The sequence below is a fragment of the Myotis myotis genome, unplaced genomic scaffold, assembly GCF_014108235.1.
Source record: "Myotis myotis isolate mMyoMyo1 unplaced genomic scaffold, mMyoMyo1.p scaffold_m19_p_7, whole genome shotgun sequence".
NCBI classification, from domain to species: Eukaryota; Metazoa; Chordata; class Mammalia; order Chiroptera; family Vespertilionidae; genus Myotis; species Myotis myotis.
Genome location: NW_023416379.1, coordinates 62,316,739 through 62,334,981, shown reverse-complemented (window position 1 = coordinate 62,334,981; position 18,243 = coordinate 62,316,739). Strand labels below are relative to the sequence as shown.

The 18,243-nt window shown below is 46.3% G+C and overlaps 1 protein-coding gene across 1 annotated transcript in view; it reads right to left on the bottom strand.

The window, feature by feature from the left end:
* IMPG1 (interphotoreceptor matrix proteoglycan 1) overlaps nt 1–18,243 on the bottom strand; it is a 131,082-nt gene that overhangs the window by 12,637 nt on the left and 100,202 nt on the right. The window contains exon 14 of the mRNA XM_036318414.1: nt 16,225–16,444. Coding sequence (XP_036174307.1) covers nt 16,225–16,444 — 220 coding nt within the window. The remainder of the gene's footprint in view (nt 1–16,224; nt 16,445–18,243) is intronic.

The following is an 18,243-nucleotide window of genomic DNA, read 5'->3' as shown; positions in this document are numbered from 1 at the left end:
TCATTTGCAAGTGATGGGAAAGGTCCAGGTCCATCCTGCATCTAGACTTTTTTTCTGGCTTCGTCTTTAGCTTCTCATGTGAATTCTGGCTGTAATCAGAGCATTAACGTCATCTATGTCAGGCCTTGTGCCCCAGGGATCACGATTCTGAACCTTCACCAGGAACTTCACCAGGAGCACAATGACAATTATTTATGTAATAGGAAAGGAAAGAACCCCAAGGGGGAATTGGTGGACCACAGCATAGCCTAAAAATACACCCAGTGGATGCCTGAAACCAGAGATAATACTGAAACCCATATATTCTATGTTTTTCCCTATACATACCTATAATAAAGTTTAATTTGTAAATTAGGCACAGGAAGAGATTAACAATAACTAACAATAAAAGAGAGTAATTATAACAACATACTTAAAGTTATGTGAATGTGGTCTCTCTCTGATAACCAATATGATAATCAAGACAACTACTAAGTGACTAAAGGGTAGGGACACACTGGACAAAGGGGTGACTCATGGACAGCTTGAGATCTCATCATGCTATTCAGAAAGGTGTGAAATTTAAAACTTATGAATATTTTATTTCTGAAAATTTCTACTTCATATTTTCAGACTGCAGTTGACTGTGGGTACCTGAAATTGCAGTAAGAGAAACTGTGGATAAGGAGGGACTGTTGTATGAACAAGGAGTTCACATTTATTGAAGGTCATTTTGTGTTTGGTACTGTGCTGGACACTTTATTTATTATTATTATTATTACTAGAGGCCCGGTGCACAAAAATTCGTGTACTGGGGGTGGGGGGGGAGAGGTGTCCCTCAACCTGGCCTGACCCCTCTCACAGTCCAGGAGCCCTCAGGGGATGTCCAACTGACGGCTTAGGCCCACTCCCCACTGGGAAGTGGACCTAAGCCACAGTCTGGCCTCCCTCTGCAGGAGGCAACCACCCGATCAGGGGAAGGTGATGCCCCCATCACACCTCTGCTGCTGCCACTGCCAGCCGCTGTGGCTGCCTGAGCCTCGGGCTGGCCCTTGTAATGGCAGCTGCCATCCGCGGCCTGCCTGAGCCTCGGGCATCCGCTACGGCTTTGTCAGGAAGAACATCGGGAAGACGTCTGCTCTAAATAGCATATTACTCTTTTATTGGTATAGATTTTTTAACTGGGAAAAGATTTATGCAGAATAAACTCCAAATATGATAGCTTTACACTGAACTTAGAAGGATATTTGTAAAAACAAAGCTAACATCAAATAAATAAATAAATATTTTAAACACATAAGTTCGAGGGGAAATATTTTCAGTCTAATCATAGTAATTACATTACTTTATGTTATGGCCAAAGGTGATCCTGAGTGGGGGGGGGGGGGGGGTGAAAGGATTGAGAAAAGACAGATAAGAGAATGAAAGCTGGGTCTCGGTGGGACGCTGCTCCCTGATGAGGAGACAGCGCCAGCGCCCACAAGCCGTGTCTTTATTTTATAGCAGATGCCACGAGGCAAAGTAGGGGCGTGATCAAGTTGTTTACAGCATTCTCGTGAGTTTCATCCCCCCTCAACTACATGCACCCGAACTCTATCACAAGGCACGTGGGGCCACGTGTTTGGACCATAGGTTCAAGCTTACAACTATAGCTGTTGGCTATAATTGTGCTGGGAGGGCCCTGCCCTCCAGCTAGGACTTGCACGTGGCAATGAGAGGACCCTGTCCTTTCATTATTCCGAGGCTTGAACCTGGCCAAAACACTGTAGCCGCGCCCCACAACTTTGGAAACATATTTAAATGCTTATTTAAACTAATATCAGTTGCAATCACCTGTGTATTTTATGTATAAAATGAATGACCAATTTGACATCAGTAAAAGCAACCTGCAACATTATAGAAGTTGAACCAATATTAATTTCAACTGTTATTTTGCACTTCTTAACTATGACTTAGTTTTGTGCTGAACACTTTAAACAAGTCTTCATGGATATTCACAACAACCCTTCAAAGTCGATATCACTGAAAATTAAAGCCCATTGCAACTAGAAAGTGTAACTCAAGATTATCATCTGTATGTCTGTTTACAGTGTTTGGCTTTGACATCATTCTAGTGGCTTTTAAATATGGGGTTTTCAGAAGGCAATTCAGGCCTCCAAGGGCTAAAAGGATATCTGGGACCAAATATGGGGTTTTCAGGAGACAATTCAGGCCTCCAAGGGCTAAAAGGAGGCCAGGGACAGTGAGTCCCGCCCAGCCACTGCCAGCATCTTCACCCTCATTCGTTTTCATATCAGACTTCCACAAATGCTTCCTTTGAAATGAAGGCTCTCCCAACTAAACAGCAGCTGGGAACCATTGTCTGCCACCACTTCTTCCTGAGGCAGAATGTTTCTTGTTTCCTTGTAGAAAGCACAGTCTGACACCACAGCGGCTCCACATTTGTTTCTGTTGTTCCTTTGTGACATCAATGCAGATGGCTGGAAACGAGAGCGTTGCATGTGGGGCTTGGAAATATTGCATTGCTCTGAGATTTCCAGTGTAAGCACATTTTCTGTATCAGTTTCTCCCTCGCATTTGCTTAAATACTGTCTTCCGTCTGCATTTCACAGGTCCTTAAGAGCATTTCCACTTGGCTGACGGAGGGAGGATGTATGTCCCTCAGCTCTCCATCACGTGATAAAAAAGCATTCAAATGAATGTCCCTGCCTACAGGGAACACTTCGAGGCATTTTACAGTTACAGTTTAAAAGACGGTAGTCCTGGCCATCAAGAAGTTCACAGTCCAGGGAGGTCATAGGTCCCTGACGGTCTTTCCAGTCTCCTGTTTGCGGTTCCAAGGGCTCTCATGCTTCTCAGGCCTGAAAATCGGCCTCCAAGGGTCTCAAGTCTGCATTTCACCAACTTCAGTTCATTACCCGCTCCCCTTCCCTTGCTCTACACCTTGAGTTTGTGTATGGATTGCTTTCCTGCCCTTTTATCCTCCTTTGCCATTACGTTGTCATTCTCTGTCCTTTCATCATCTCCTTCTCAACACTTAGAGTTTGCCAGGAAGTGAAGCATCTCTGTTGGCCGGTCCGTCCCAGGGCAGGTTTCAGCCCAGCTTGCCTGTAACTCAGGCTTCCCCTCTATGGGCTGCCGACCTACTGGGTCTTTGTGGACTTATTTCATTCCGATGTAATGAAACCTAGTGTTCACTAGGTGGCGCCCAACAGCAAAAGAAGTAGGAATAGATTCAGTGGATGAAATTTTAAGAGTCCGATTTCTGTCTCCTTAAAAGCCACTGTGCGGTGCGCATTGGTGAAGGGGAGTGAGGTCTGGAAGGACTTGGCGCGGAGGCAGCTCCCGGGGACCGCTGATGGAGGCATTATTACCGCGCGATTACAGGGGCAGGTCTCGCTGGTGGGGGAAATGTGCTGGGAATTCCTGGATCACCTTTTCCCATTTCAAAAAGGCCGAGTTAGGGCTCTGGAGTTCCGAGGCAGACGAAAGCGCTGCCCGTGGTGCCCGGAGACACCAAGCACCGCTCCAGAATGGAGCGAACAGACTTCCTGCGAGTCAGTGCCAGGACAAACCCGGCCACGTGCGCGCTTCTGCCCGCCGCGGGGCAGCTGCGGTGCGGCTGGGCCCTGCCTCCCCACCCCCGCACTTAGAACCAAGGCTTGTCCCGGTGGCGGTTTCGTTGGTGTGGAGGAGCGGAGGGGTCATTCCTTGGCCTGGGCCATCAGAGAAGGACAACCCTACACATTCCCCATCAGTGCTAATCTGCGGGCGCAGGCCTCACAGCCTTAGCCCACCATACGTTTAGGGGCTCACCAACATGCTTTAAATTCTTTAAAATAAAAATTTTAATATAATCCAAACTGGATTATATTCTTCTCTATACCAGCACAGTCATAAGATGTAATTTTTAATATTTTAATTAACCACTATCATTGAAGGCAAAGGGCCTGGAGCCCAGCCGTGGTCAATCTCCAGGCCTCAATCTCCGTGTGACACGTCACTGGCGAGCTGCTTAGTGATGGAATCAACGCGGCCTCTCCTGAAGGCTCACCTGAGACGGAAGGCAGGCACTCACCCTGCACAGAGGCCCTTGGGCTTACTTTCTCCAGTCCTGAGAACATTCTGGGATTTGACTGCACCTGCAGAGGGAGTGAACCGGCTCATCCCTGCTGTCAACGCTGAAGCCTGGAGGAAAGCACCCTGGGTGGGAAGGGTCGGTGGCCGTGGGGTGTAGGTTAGCATCTTTAGGTCTCATTAGTCCCTTCTATAAAATGGGGCATTTAAGCCAGGTGATCACTAATATCCCTCCAGTTCTAGGTGTTGTACCTGAACAAAGACAGCAAGAGCGTTAGCTGTCATACTGGCAGTCCCTCCAGAATTGCTGATGCAATGAATGCAGTGATTAAAACCACTTAAAAAAATCTGCATTGAAGTTATTGTTTCATTATTTTATGTTATTTTATGATTGGCCAAAAATGTTTTGCTTTTGGCTTATTGCTGAAGGGTAGGATTCAAGGGAGAATAATTATTCAATGACAGCACCACACATGTGACTGGAGATGAATACGTATTTGTGGAATTGAACAAGCTACTACCTGTACTTATAAAGGGGACATCTGGAAGTCTGGGACTATTGTTTCTGAGAGTGAAGCTGGTTTCTTGTTTGTTTTTAATTTGTTTGTTTATTTGGCATTTTAAGAATATGACAAAGTTTTATAGGAAATTTCACTCAGTGAAATGTAGAACATAACAATTCATGGAGGATGAATTAAACTGAAAGGTGGTGTCACTTTTTCTAAATAGATTAAACAGCCGCTGTCTACTCAGCCGGAAGGTGGATAAGACTCCTTTTTAGGAAAAGGCCGTAGATAGCGCGGAAGGGAGCACAGGACACTGCTGCCGAGGGCCAGCTGCAGCACGTGCTGACCCTGTGACCCGTCAGAGGGAAGGCGCTCGCCCTTCTCGGAGTCCCAGCTTTCCCAGCTGTGCTATGGGCAGGACTGATAGTCCCTACTGTACGTAGTTATTAAGATTAAAAATAATGTCAATAGAAGCTATTACTGTTTTTGTTGTCATTATTGTATTGAGTGACATCTATCACCTTTTCAGAGCTGGTGACCAAACGGGAATCTTATAAATTATGCAACTTTCCAGAGAAAATGATTGTTTATCCACATTCTGGCTGGAAGCATCCTAGACGCCGACTGTAATTAATTTCAGTGTTTACTACTCGCCAGCTTTGTAATCTGCCCATTTTTGAGGAGGCTTCTTAGGAATTCAAGGAGAGAATCAACTAGAATAAGTAGTTTTGCATATTTGAAATCTTCAACCTGCACAGATAACTGGAATGAAAGCCCTACATGCTTCTGAAGAATTTTCCTAGCAGCCTCAAGGGACGATGGCTCTAGTTGCCAGGGATGCTGGCAGAATACTGAACAAGCCATGATTTATTTGGGCTTTCAGTTGATAAATCACAGATAGTTCTAACATTGGTTTATACTTTTTATATCACAGATTTATTCATTCAGGCAGTTTTCAAAAGGTGAACAGCAAGCCACACACAGGAATAACTGTGTGTCTCTTCCCACATGCCGGCACCTCTGCGGATGCCATTCGGCTGAACTGATGGCCGGCCCTCATTGAGAGGACGCGCAGCTGGGAATTCAGATGCTGCTCTGAGTGTGGAATGACACTAGAAATCTCAGGAGAATTTTCAAAATCTCTCTTCTTTTTATTCCAGAACTAGTCATGGAAGACTATTCCCTCTTCCCCATATGACTACCACAAACCCCTTTTCCACCCTGATCTTAGGCCAGAAGAAAAGAAATGAGAAACACTTGATTGGATTTTATTTCAAATTTGTAAGTGGAACTGAACAATGGGTCTGTCCTGGCATTGCCTGTGAATGTAATGAAATTGGGGCGTAGAAAAGAAATGCTAATCCTTCTGACCAAGACTGTCAGGCATTCCCCTCAGCCTGACTGAGCTTTACACAGGCTTCTTCGGACTCCGGGCCCTGGACTCCCTTTTCTTACAGCAGGTAGTTAGTTTAGAAACCCTGTAATTGCCCATTTATTCTCTGCCCCTTTCATCTCTTTTAAGCTTCCTGACAGTATTAGCCAAGGCCGTCTTTCTCCAGCACCTGGGCGCCATTCCTTTGAGAGGTTACCGTCAGAGAAAATAGTGGCCCCGCCTCCCAGTCGCGGCAGGAGGGTGGGAGCCCTGCTCCCAGCTGCAAGACAGGAGCTGGACAGGGCAGGCTGACTTTCCCATTTCCATCTCATCCCAGCCTCACGGAAAGCCGGCCCTTGCCGCTCCACTGGGTTCTTCTGCAAAGTGTTCCAGTGACCTCAGAGCTGTCAACTTGCCCTCCAGCCACGCTCGCTCACAGCGGCAGAGATTGCTGGCGTGTCTTTCTGCAGCACCTTCTCCTGCTCTCTTCAGCCCCCACAACCCTGTTTCCCCACCAAGTGTGGGGCAGTCTCAGAGTTCATTCCCAGTTCTCTTTGCCTCCTGCTCTACACATTGCCCTGGGCCATTTTTCACCTGTTCTCTGTTTTAAAGTTGTGTAGTTGAAATGTATACTTTCCCAAATGTATATTTTCAGTCCTGGTCTTGTTTCTGGCCTCCAGACACCTACTTTATAGACCAGAGGTCAGCTGATCTAATGTCCATTTTCTTAAAACTGGTCCACCTCCCCTCTACCAAAAAAGAAAAGAAAAGAAAAAAAGAAACAATTTTTGGAGTATTTTTATGTCCTTAAGATAGTGTAATCATTTTTGCTTATTTTTTTTTGCATTTAAACATTTAAAAAAGGGAATTTATCTATGTACCCTTTGTTATTAGTTATATATTTTTTCTAAGTACCTTCCAAAAGTGCAGTATTTTATGAATGATAAACAACTATATGTTTTTATTTTATAATCTTGAGAATACTTTAAGGACTGTTTAGTATTAAGTTTGAAGACTTTTTGAGTTTTACAAAATTTTATTAAAGTTCAACTTTAAAGGGAAAATAGCACACCTAAGTGGATGCAAATAGATCGAGCAGGAGCTCTTAGGCAACCTGGCTTTACTTTTATTAAAAAACAAACCACCATTTTTATTGATTTCAGAAAGGAAGGGAGAGAGAGAAACATCAATGACGAGATGGAATCATTCTTCAGTTGCCTCCTGCATGCCCCCTACTGGGGATTGAGCCTCAACCCAGGCATGTGCCCTGACTTGGAATCAAACCATGACCTTCTGGTTTATAGGTTGACCCTTAACCACCGAGCCACACAGGCCGGGCATCACAACCTGGCTTTAAATGAGCTGGTTTAGCATGCTTCTTCCTTCCTTCTAGGCTGAGCTCCCATATACCTCCCTGCTGTGTATCCAAAGCTGCCATCACAGTGGAATAGCTGAAGCTCTCTATCTCTCCCAGAAATGCCTGCATCTTCCCCCCACCCTTCTCTGCCTGGGCCCCGTCATCATAAACCCAGGTATCATTACTCCATATTGCCATCTGTCTAGGAAGCCTGCCACGGCATCCCCTTGCCTCTGTAGAATTAATTGCTCTCTCTCCTCTGTGCTTCATAACCTTTCTGTTCATATCCTGGGTATAGTATTTAGCAGACTGTATTATAGCTTTTTGTGTATGTGCATTTTTCTCTTGGTAGACATTTCGTTCCATTCACCTTTGGGTCCTGGTGGCTATAATAGTGCCTGACTGTTGGCAGGTGATCCCTAAGTGCTTACTGACTGTCTGAATGAACAGACATCCAAATTACGGTTGCATTATTAATTACTTGTCTAGCTTTTCTATAACAGCAAAGACAAGGGCTAGAGGGACTAAGAGGCTGAGAAATCTTTGATGGTTTAAGAAAAATCATCCAACATTTGGAAATGAAGGAGAAAAGCTGACCATGTGATCTTCAATGTCACGCTAGAGCAATAGCAGTCCCCTTAGTGAACAGGGATCACCTATGGGCAGCCCAGCCAGCTGTCTGCTCTTTCACAGCCCATAGCTCAGTATGGTTTTCAGGTTTCTCAGTGTTTACCACTTCATAACATCCCCAATTTTGCCTAAAATATTGGCTATCCAGTTCTTTAAGAAATACTCGGCTGAGCCCTATCCTAGGAGGCAATAACTTTGTTTGACCTATCATTTACTATTGATTATGGCATTTTACAACTCTAAAAAGTTAGAAGTTATAGAAAATAGATAACATACAATGATTGTATTTTCTGTTTTGTATTCAGCTTAACAATCGTATTTCATAATTCTCCTTTGTTCTCTAGCTATATAAAATTCCTGTTTCACCTGGCTGGTGTGGCTCAGTGTTTGAGCATTGACCCATGCATGCACCAAGAGCTTACCCCTTCGATCCCTGGTCAGGGCACATTCCTGAGTTGCTGGCTCTCTCCCCATTAGGGCATGCAGGAGGCAGCCAATGGATGTTTCTCAATGATGTTTCTATCTCTCTCTCACTCTTCCTTCCTCTCTAAAACAAACAAACAAACAACAAAAAAAACCTCAACAAAAATTAATGAAAGCATTTAAAAAATTTTTTGTTTCCATATACCCTTTAAATCAGATTTGTCAACCTAATAATTCCCTTATCAGTTAGTTAAATAAACTTTAACATATGCTCACTATCAGTATGAAACTCATGATTTTCATATTTGGAGGGTTATTCTTTGACAAAGGTTGTTAGGGACAAAAGGGTAGTTAGGGACAGCAGCTCCCAGGCGAGGGGGACAGTGGACATGAGGTGGGAGAGCCTCCAGTGTTGTATGATTTTAGGGCTAATCTGTTTTCTCCCAAAAAGGTGATAAGAAAAGGGCCAAGGAGTAAGCCACCCTGGAACTCAGTGTTGCTGTATTGGGCCATCCTGATTGGGAAAGGGTTAAAATTATAGGATGCCGCTCCCTTTTCCAAGGATAGATTCTCGAGATTAGATCCTCTCCCATAGATAAAGCTAGGTATTCAATCCCGACACACAGTATTTCCAGCAGCTGCTCCTTTTCTCTAAAGATTTCCCCTCTCAATTCTCTTTCAAGGAGAGTTTTCTCAAGAGATTGGACTAACGCCAGTGAGTTCAAGCAAAATACTGGCAAGATAGAATCAGGATCAGGGAGGTTTCTTGTATTTGCTGAAATGACCTTCTGGTATTGTCTGGGTTTCCGATGATCGATGATCAGTGCCCCTCAGAGTTTTGTTACTACATGCTGGGGGATGGGCACTGCCATGGGCCAACCCAAGTCTTAGCCGCTGAAAAGACCACGCCAGGGAGAGAGTCGGGGTCTGTGTAAACTAGAATTTGAGTCCTTGTTCTCTGGGAATCTGAAGTAATTATCTTCATTCAGGGTCCAGGAACCTGAGAGGCAGCATGATAAGTTGGTTGTACTTGGAGGACATGTTAATCAGCTCGATTGTCAGTCACCATGACAGCTTAGGCTCAAATATATCCTGGAAGGAGAACATCCGGGTCACTCAGTTGTGCTGAAAAATTAGGAGCAAAAGAGCTGTCATGTTCTAGATTTTTTTTTTTAGAAAAGGGGAAAAAAGCGATTGAAAATTATCTGCATATTTTTTCTTAATTTGTTTTAAAATCTAGACACCCATTTCTTCCATAATCAAAATACTAATTTTGTGTGTATTTCCCCAAACTAAAATTGGACAGGAGAACTGATGTTAGAAACACTTCACAGGTTTATTTTAGAACGACATTTTAAATTTCAGGTTCAAGAAGTTTTATAAGCTCTGCAGATTCATAGAAGTGAGAAGTTAATTAGCTCTGCTCAGAAGCAATGGTTGTGAGTGTTTTGGGATTTTGGTCTGACTTTGCCTGGTTTGGAACAGGCTATAAACAGGGAGGAGGAGCTGTGAATAATGTGAAAATGAGGGTGGGGGGTGTTTATGAGTCTGTATCTGAGTAGGTCCCTGACCATGACTCACTCTTGGGTGGCCACCTTCCTTCTCCTCAGCACCCCCGCCCCCCAATGGTCGCTTGTACCGCTGCCACTGATACCTGGGTGGCTGGTCCCTCCTCTTCAGCTCTGGTGTCCTCCTCTTCAGCTCTGGTGTTGACAAAGATTGTCTACTTGATCAAAGTCTACTCAGACCCCCTGAAATTTCCCACTCAGCCTCAGCGTTTGGTCTTCTGTGTTTGTCTCTTCATTGCTCAGTTTTAGCAAGTTCTGCTAAATTGGTTTAGCTAGAATGCCCCCACCTCCACCCTCCATATCTGATCACCCTCAATACCTCAGTAGGTTCCTCATCCTCCACATCCCCCAGGTGATGTCTGATCACCCTGAGCTGCCTTCCTCCAGAATCCTTTTAGGTCAGTTTAGCCAACCTCCCCACCCCCATTCCAACTTGCTGTATTCAAAGTTGAGTCCATTCACCCTCCCTCACCCCAAGAGCCCATTGCAGGGAACCTACACCTACCAAGACAGTCTTTAACAAGTACCATTGAATAACGGTTTCTTTACCAGTGCTGGCTGTCTTCGTGGCTGTGGCAGGAGGCTCAGCCCTCACCACCAACACCTGCCCAGAGGGACTAGAAGTCTCTGTATTAATCTCAACCACTACATTCTCTTTCTGCCCAGGCACCAGGCCTCAATGGAATGGAATTTAAAGGGAAGCTCAGGGCTTTCTTCATTACGGGCTCACTGAGTGATTCCCATACTCACAGGAATTTGCAACCAAGTGCAGCCTATCAGAAAAGTGCTCGTTAGAAAGTCCTTCTGAATGAACAAGGCATAGCTTTGCTCCCAGCATCATTCTAAGGTGTCCCTCTTTGGCCACATTGGAAGATTCTTTGGGCAGGGACTGACTTTCGGACATTACCACATTATGTGATGGTGGATGACTGCTTATTGTTTTGTATTAAGCATGTAGAAGATGGTCAAGGCCGAATCATCAAGCACTTGCTGGTTCTAAGTGGGTGAATCTATCCTTGGCCCTTGCTGAAATAACTAAACCAGGATCCCTAGCTGTCGGGAAGCCCATTCTAAATCTCGTCTGTCCCTCCTGCTTGCTCCTTACATCCTGTACCCCAAGTCCAAAAGTGGATTGGAAGAAACTCTTGGGGCAGGTTGGCAACAGTGGCTTATCACACTAAATAGGAAGCCTTTTGGATATTGGATTTATCTATTTTGGTTTATATAGAGGAGTTAATAAAGTCCATTGATGTTTATTTTAAAGTTTTATGAAATCCACATTTGATTTTCTAATTCTGCTATCCTCAAGCCCTTTGGTTCAGGCAGTATTCATGTCCTACTGGCTCACTGCAGTCATTTCTTGGCAGAACTTTCCCAGTCATTCATTCATTCTATGAATTTGCAATGTATTAAGCATTTAAATTTTCTCACTCTCCAAGTATTTGGTAAAAAATAGAGCAAGGTAATTGCTCAGGTTGTCCAGCACACTCTGGCTTTCCCCTATTGTTCTCCTATTAAAAGATAAATTGGGCACGCTACCCCACTGTATACTGGGCAGCCTGGAGCATTATTAGGTAGATCAGCATAAATTTGGCTCCAGCAGGGATCCGAGCTGATGTTAGCACCATTTCATTTCTACTGCCATTGGCTTCTTAGAGGAAAGCTATATATTTCTTATGAATTCTCATAAGAAATCAGTGAAAATAATTTCAGTTCCAACCTCCACACAAATACCTTGTCAGGGTACTTGTTATTGTTTTGACTGGTACCCTATGCAGGTCACAAATTATTAATCAAGTTAATAATGACGTTGCCACAATAACTAAACATTTATATTAGTCAACTGCAATTGTTGAGAGTTATGTTAAGTGTTGTAAATACAGTCCCCTCTGTATTTATGGGCTCTGCATTCACCAACCTTGAATAGAAAATATTTAAAAAAAAAGTTATGTTGTTGTCTACAATGGTTGCATCTATACCGAACATATAGAGACTTTTTTCTTGTCATTATTCCCTAAATAATACAATATAACAACTATTTACATAGCATTTACATTGTATTGGGCATTATAAGTAATTTAGGGATGGCTTAAAGTACATGGGAGGATGTGCAAGGTCATATGCAAACACTATGCCAGCCACCCTATATAATAAAAGCCTAATATGCTAAGTGTCCAGTCATTAGGTTGGCCATTCAACCAATCAAAGTGTAATATGCTAATGATATGCTAAGGCTACTCAACTGCTCGCTATGACGTGCACTGACCACCAGGGGACAGAGAGTTGACCTGTCAACCAGTCACTATGATGTGCACTGACCACTAGGGGGGCAGATGCTCTGACCATTAGGTTAACTTGCTGCTGGGGTCTGGATGATCGGGATTGAGCGAAACAGGCCAGTCATGCCCTGGAGTCCTCCCGCAGTCCCTCCCCAGCCCCAATCATGCACCAGTGGGGTCCCTCAGCCTGGCCTGCACTCTCTCACAATCCAGGACCCCTTGGGGGATGTCAGAGAGCCAATTTCAGCCTGATGGCAGAATGACTGGTCACTATGATGCTCACTGACCACCAGGGAGGAGACACTCAATGCAGGAGCTGCCCCCTGGTGGTCAGTGTGCTCCCACAGGGGGAGCACCGCTCAGCCAGAAGCTGGGCTCATGGCTGGTGAGCACAGTGGCAGTGGTGGGAGCCTCTCCTACCTCTGCTGCAGTGCTAAGGATGTCCAACTGCCAGCTTAGGCCTGCTCCCTGGGGGGAGTGGGCCTGAGCCGTTACTCAGACATCCCCCGAGGGCTCCTGAATTGTGAAAGGGCGCAAGCCGGGTTGAGGGACCTCCCCACCCGAGTGCACAAATTTCTTGCACCGGGCCTCTAGTTCTATATAATAAAAGGCTAATATGCAAATAGAACAGCAGAACAACAGAACAACCAGTCACTATAACATGCACTGACCACTAGCGGGCGTGTGTGGAACATGGTGGGCATTGGCCGCAGCAGGATGGTGGAGCATGTGAGTGGGGGGCGCCTTACCAAGGCGGGGCACCAGTCACTGCCATTGGAGAGAGCCTCTGGTGGTTACTGAAAATTCTTTGCTCCCACACACCACAGTCCCACCTGCCACCTGCACCTGCTACCTGCACTGGCCCTGCTCACACCCACTGCCAGTGCCTGGTGCTGGCCCCAATCGATTGGCACCATCAGCAGGTGCGAGTGGCGGCTGCTGGCTCCTATTGCTCCTCAGGGCTTCTCTACCTCCCCCTGCTCCTGAGGGGAGATCGGGGCCGGCAGCTGCCGCTCACACCCGCTCATGGGGCCAGAGCCGCTGCTCGCACTCACTGCCAGTGCTGGCCCAGCTTGCACCCGCAGCCAGCACTGGAGCTACCGCTTGCACCTGCTGCCAGTGCCTGGTGCTGGCTCTGATCGCTTGGTGCCATCAATGGGTGTGGGCAGTGGCTGCCGGCCCTGATCGCCCCTGAGGGCTACTCCACCTTCCCCTGCTCCTGAGGAGCAATCAGGGCAGCAGCTGCTGCTTGCACCCACTGACATTGCCAGCCCCACTTGCACCTGCTGCTGGCGCTGGCCCCAATAGCTTCGTGTCTTTAACGGGTGCAAACGGGGCCAGTGCCATTAGTGTGTGGGAGCGGCAGCAGTGGGAGTGGGGCTGCGGCAGACAGGGGACCAGGGCCATGGTGGGAGGGGCCGGGCAGGGGCGTGGAGGGTGGGCCGAGAACTGACCCTGTGCCTACTGCAGCCTCGTGGCCCACAGTTCCTTTCAAGGTGCACGAATTCATGCACTGGGCCCCTAGTTTTATATAAGGGACTTGAGCATCTTTAAATTTTGAAATCCTTGGGGGTCCTGGAACCAATCCCCTCGAAGATATGGAGGGACGACTCTATTATTTTAGTTAATCCTCACACCTGTTACTATTTCCATTTTCCAGTTGTGAAAATTCAGTGCTGCTGTTAGCACACAGGATTCACATTCAGGAGCCCTCCAAGGCAATGGCATTCTGTGCTTTTTCTCAATATCACCAGGGTCCCTTCCACATCCCTGGCCTCTTTCTAAGTGTTGTGCCCAGATTTCAAGATTCCCAAGAACCCCCACAGGGAGCCAGCGAGTCCGATGCAAAAGCAAAGAGTCATTCATTTCAAACCTAGGTTTGGCTCCCCTGCCACACTCACCGATGCAACAGTAAGCTCCAGTGGCCGAGAGAGAGCGAGGCCTGATGGGATTGTGGGTTTTATAGTAAGGGCAGGGGAGGGGACTGTGGGCCCCGCCAATTGGCCAGGCGCGAGTCGGGTCTTCTTACACAGGATGTGGTCATCTCTCTGGCGTGCACGTCCCTTGATTGTCATTGGTTAGTTTAAAGAAATCCTGGGCGTGGCCAGCAGGGGCCTGGGCTTCCGGGAAGAAGGCACTCTCCTGAGCACATGGTGGCCGCCCCAAAAATGGAGGACCCAGGGCAAGATGGAGGACGCAGTCCTCGCCCCCCCAAGGGCGAGCTGAGCCCAGGCTCCAGGGGCCAGTCCGGTTGCTGGGGGTCCAGCAGATCGACCGGTTCCAGCCCAGACAGGAAGTCCACGTCCTCCGTCTCGTTCCCGGGGGCGCTGGCGATCGCCTCCTCCTCCATCTCCTCGGGCGAGGGCACGCGCCCCGCCCTGCCGCCGCTGCTGCCGCGTGGGTCCGGTCCGGGGGCGGCAGGCGGGTGGCAGCCTGCGCCGGGCTCCCACCGTGGGCTGGGGAGTCGGTGCCCGAGGCCGCCAGCAGCGTGGTCAGGCCCCGCGATGACTCGCCCTTTCATAAGGCACCACTAGGTGGGCCTACTTTGAGAAGCCTGTCCCCACAGTAGCACCCGCATTCTCCCCGCTGCAAATTGGCTCCCTACATTTACTATCTCATGTTGTTGGGATGGGTCTGTAAGTAAACTAGCTCCTGGAGGGAGTCAGGAAGAGGGCGACTGGGCCCTCACCTCCCTATGCTTTCCAAGTTCTCCCTATACACGTCCCTGTTATCATTTTCAATTGGCGGAAGAAACTGGTCTCCTGGTCTTAGCTGGCAAGGACCCCTGGCTCCTTCTTAGTTCTGAGAAAGTTTCCATGAGGAGAGGCAATATTTTATTAGCCTTTAGGAGGCCTTTGATTTCTTAGGGGAGCCAGAGGCTTGCTCAGCCACCCAGATCAGGGGTAAATACTCCCAGGTTTAGTGCCTAAGGGCACTCTGTCATTTTAATGAACCTGTTTACCAGGTAGGAGGCAATTTTCTTAAAGTTGCACCAAGTTCTACTCAGTGAAAGATAAGTGTCTCCCAATTGAGCCTTTTTGTTTGGATTTTGCCCAAGGCCTTTCTCTCTGCCTTCATTGTTAGTCCACAGAAAGCCAGAGAGGCTGTTCAAGATTCACTTTACTAATTCATGGCCTATCAGGAGGCGTTGTTTGTAGCCTGACTGGCAGGTTGCATTGGCAGTAGATGTGGAGCCTTGGACCCTTGCACTCCAGGGAGTGGAACAAAACAAAACAAAACAAAACAAAGCACAAACAAAACATTTTTGCAATTGTTTAGAAAACAGAATTTTGAAAGTAATGGTGGAAATAGGTCCCACTTTGGGCACAGCTGGTTCCAATGGTAATTATATAGCTTTCTTACCCGAACAAATGTGCGCTTTCTACTGTGGAGCTTTGGGCTGAGCCCCCATATCTTTTAAGAGTTTTCTTCATAGCAAACTCTGTTTTGATCTGAGATGGAAGCTCATCTAGGGTGCAGAAACCGGAAGGGACATTATTTTCTTCTTTCTTTCATGATGGGCAATGTGGCTTTTTTCCAAGTTTACATTTTGGTTGAATGATTATGTCCCCCCTCAGGATGCTGTTTCAGTTTCAACCTGAGTTGTGCTAGGAAGAGGTGATTCCCGTTGTTAACCATGACTGGCAGCTTTCTTAGGCAGGAATCCCCCAGGTTGCTGCAGTTCCCTGAGAAGGTGTTTTGGGCTTTTAGCAAAATGTAAGTTAGTTTGGTTGTGGACTGTATTTTAAAAAAGCTCTTAAACTCCGCATAAGTGTTGCTCTGATGGGAAATTAAAGCTCTCAGATTGTGAAGCAGGAGGTGCACTTGTTCTTTGCTTTTTGATGTAGGAAAAATTTAACCTGCATGTCTTAGGACTCTACCTCTCGCATAAGGCGATCCACAGATTCCAAACGATTATTTTATCAAGTGTGATTTTAATTTGATGTTTGTGACCTCAAGGTTGAGCTGCAAGTTTACACAAACAAACAAACTCCCCTAAACTCCCGCCCACTTGTGAATGGAATGCTTTTACCTGGTTCAATGTTGAGAGAGTAGCTGTCTATTTCCAGATCAAGTAGTTGGGCTGCAGCAGAACGGAAATCCTCCAAGACCCGCTGCACGGCCTTGGTGAGGTTGTAGGGCACCGGCTTAGCAAACCTCATTTTGCTATTCACAATCACACTCCCATTTCTGAAGTTAAGTATTTCAAGTTGCTTAAATCCTGTAAGATTGGATCGTAGATACGGAACCAGCTGCAAAATAAAAGATGGTTTACTCATAAGTATGTTCTAGCGCTCAGCTGTTGCTAATTCTGTTCATACTCACTTCTCATTACCTGAGGCATACATTTCCAATTATTGGTTTATATTTGTGTGTTTGGATTTAACGGGAGACCAGAACACCACTACCTAATGCTCTATTTGCAGTGATCATGTCCCACATTTCCACCTTTCTGTCTGTGTATTGAGATGGATGGGCAGTGGTTTTGTTCAGAATGAGTTGTGAGAACAGAGGATTTTAAGAACCCAGGCCAATGCTATCAGCAAAGCAGAAATGCCAAGTTCAGTTTTGCTTTTTTTTTTTTTTAAATCCAAGTAAATAAAAACATGTTCCAAGCTGAGCTCAGGAGCGGACTGCCCACGCCTGTGTAAATGGGCTGTCTATCTGGAAGCAACCAGCTTGAAATGACCCATTGAAGCAAACAACAGCTTAAACATCAGCCTGTCTGTTTATGCGGGCTGTGTTTCACGGTCAACACAAACGCGGTGCGGTGGAAATAGCAGGGATCTGGCAGTCAGCCCTGGAACTGTTCCCAACCAGCTGTGTGACCTTCACTGAGACACTTAGCATTGTGTTGTACCTCAGTGCCCTTATCTGAACGGTGAGGGAGACGAGAAAGTGGTTCCCTAAGAACCTTTTCCAAACTATAATGTAATAATATAAAAGTAAGCCCCAGGGCAATGTACTTCAGGCTTCCACACCTGCCCTCTTGTGAGCCAGGGCCATCCATGAGATCTCTTTTCAGAAATGTTTGAAACTCAGCAATACCTGCCTTGTTCTGGGCCCAGAAAGTGAGCCTCTCATCCATAAACTGACACCTCTGAGCCCAGGGAGCACACAGGTGCAAGCTGCAACCTCCAGGCACAGCCCCGCCCGGCTTTGATTTCGTCCCTGTGCCTTACCAGAATTTTGACTATGACCCTGATCCCCATTCTTATACACTCCCCTTGCCTCAAGGTCATTGTGAAAATTAAAAAAAAAAAATGAAATGAAATTTTACACCGAGCTTGGAACTTCTTTTTCCAATTTAGTCTCTCGTGATTTTGCCTACTTAACTTTGAATTCATTCTGTGTCTTAGCTCTGGGGGGAATTCCCTGTCTTCACCTACTGTGCAAATGACTAGCTGCTTTTTTCTCTAGAAAGAGGATGCCTAGCTAGAGACCACATTTCCCAGCCTCCCTTGCAGCCAGGTGTGGCCACGTGACTAGTTCCCACCAATGGAATATGAATGGAAGAGATATGGGCAACTTTGGTATCACTTGCTTAGGAAATTGCTTCCCCTGGGCTTTCTCTCTTTCCCCTTCTCACAAGTGGAAATGACCCAGCTGTGACTACGAGGAAACACCATTGGGGCTGACAGAGTTACAAGATGTAAGGAATGTGGGTGCCTGGATGGTGTAGAGTGGAGCTGTCCCACCCACCAAGTGAAAGAGAAATGAACTTGTATCTTATTTAAGTTACTCTATTGTTGGTTTCTTCATTATGGCAGCTCGGCATGTACCCTAAGGAGTACCCCTGTGCTAGGCCCACTGGGAGCCCATTCCCTGAGATTAACCCAATTACCTACTCACCTCATGGTGGGTGGTACTGCGGGGTTAGACTGCACAAAGTCTTCCTTTAAAGTTCACTTGAAGAATTAGTTTTTATGTGGTTTTAATTTAAACAACAATTTAACTTATGTGAAGCTTACAAATATTTTTCTGTCATTTTCAGAAATTCAGCATTTCTTACTGTACATGCATTTCTTATCCCACATGTAGAAACAAGACA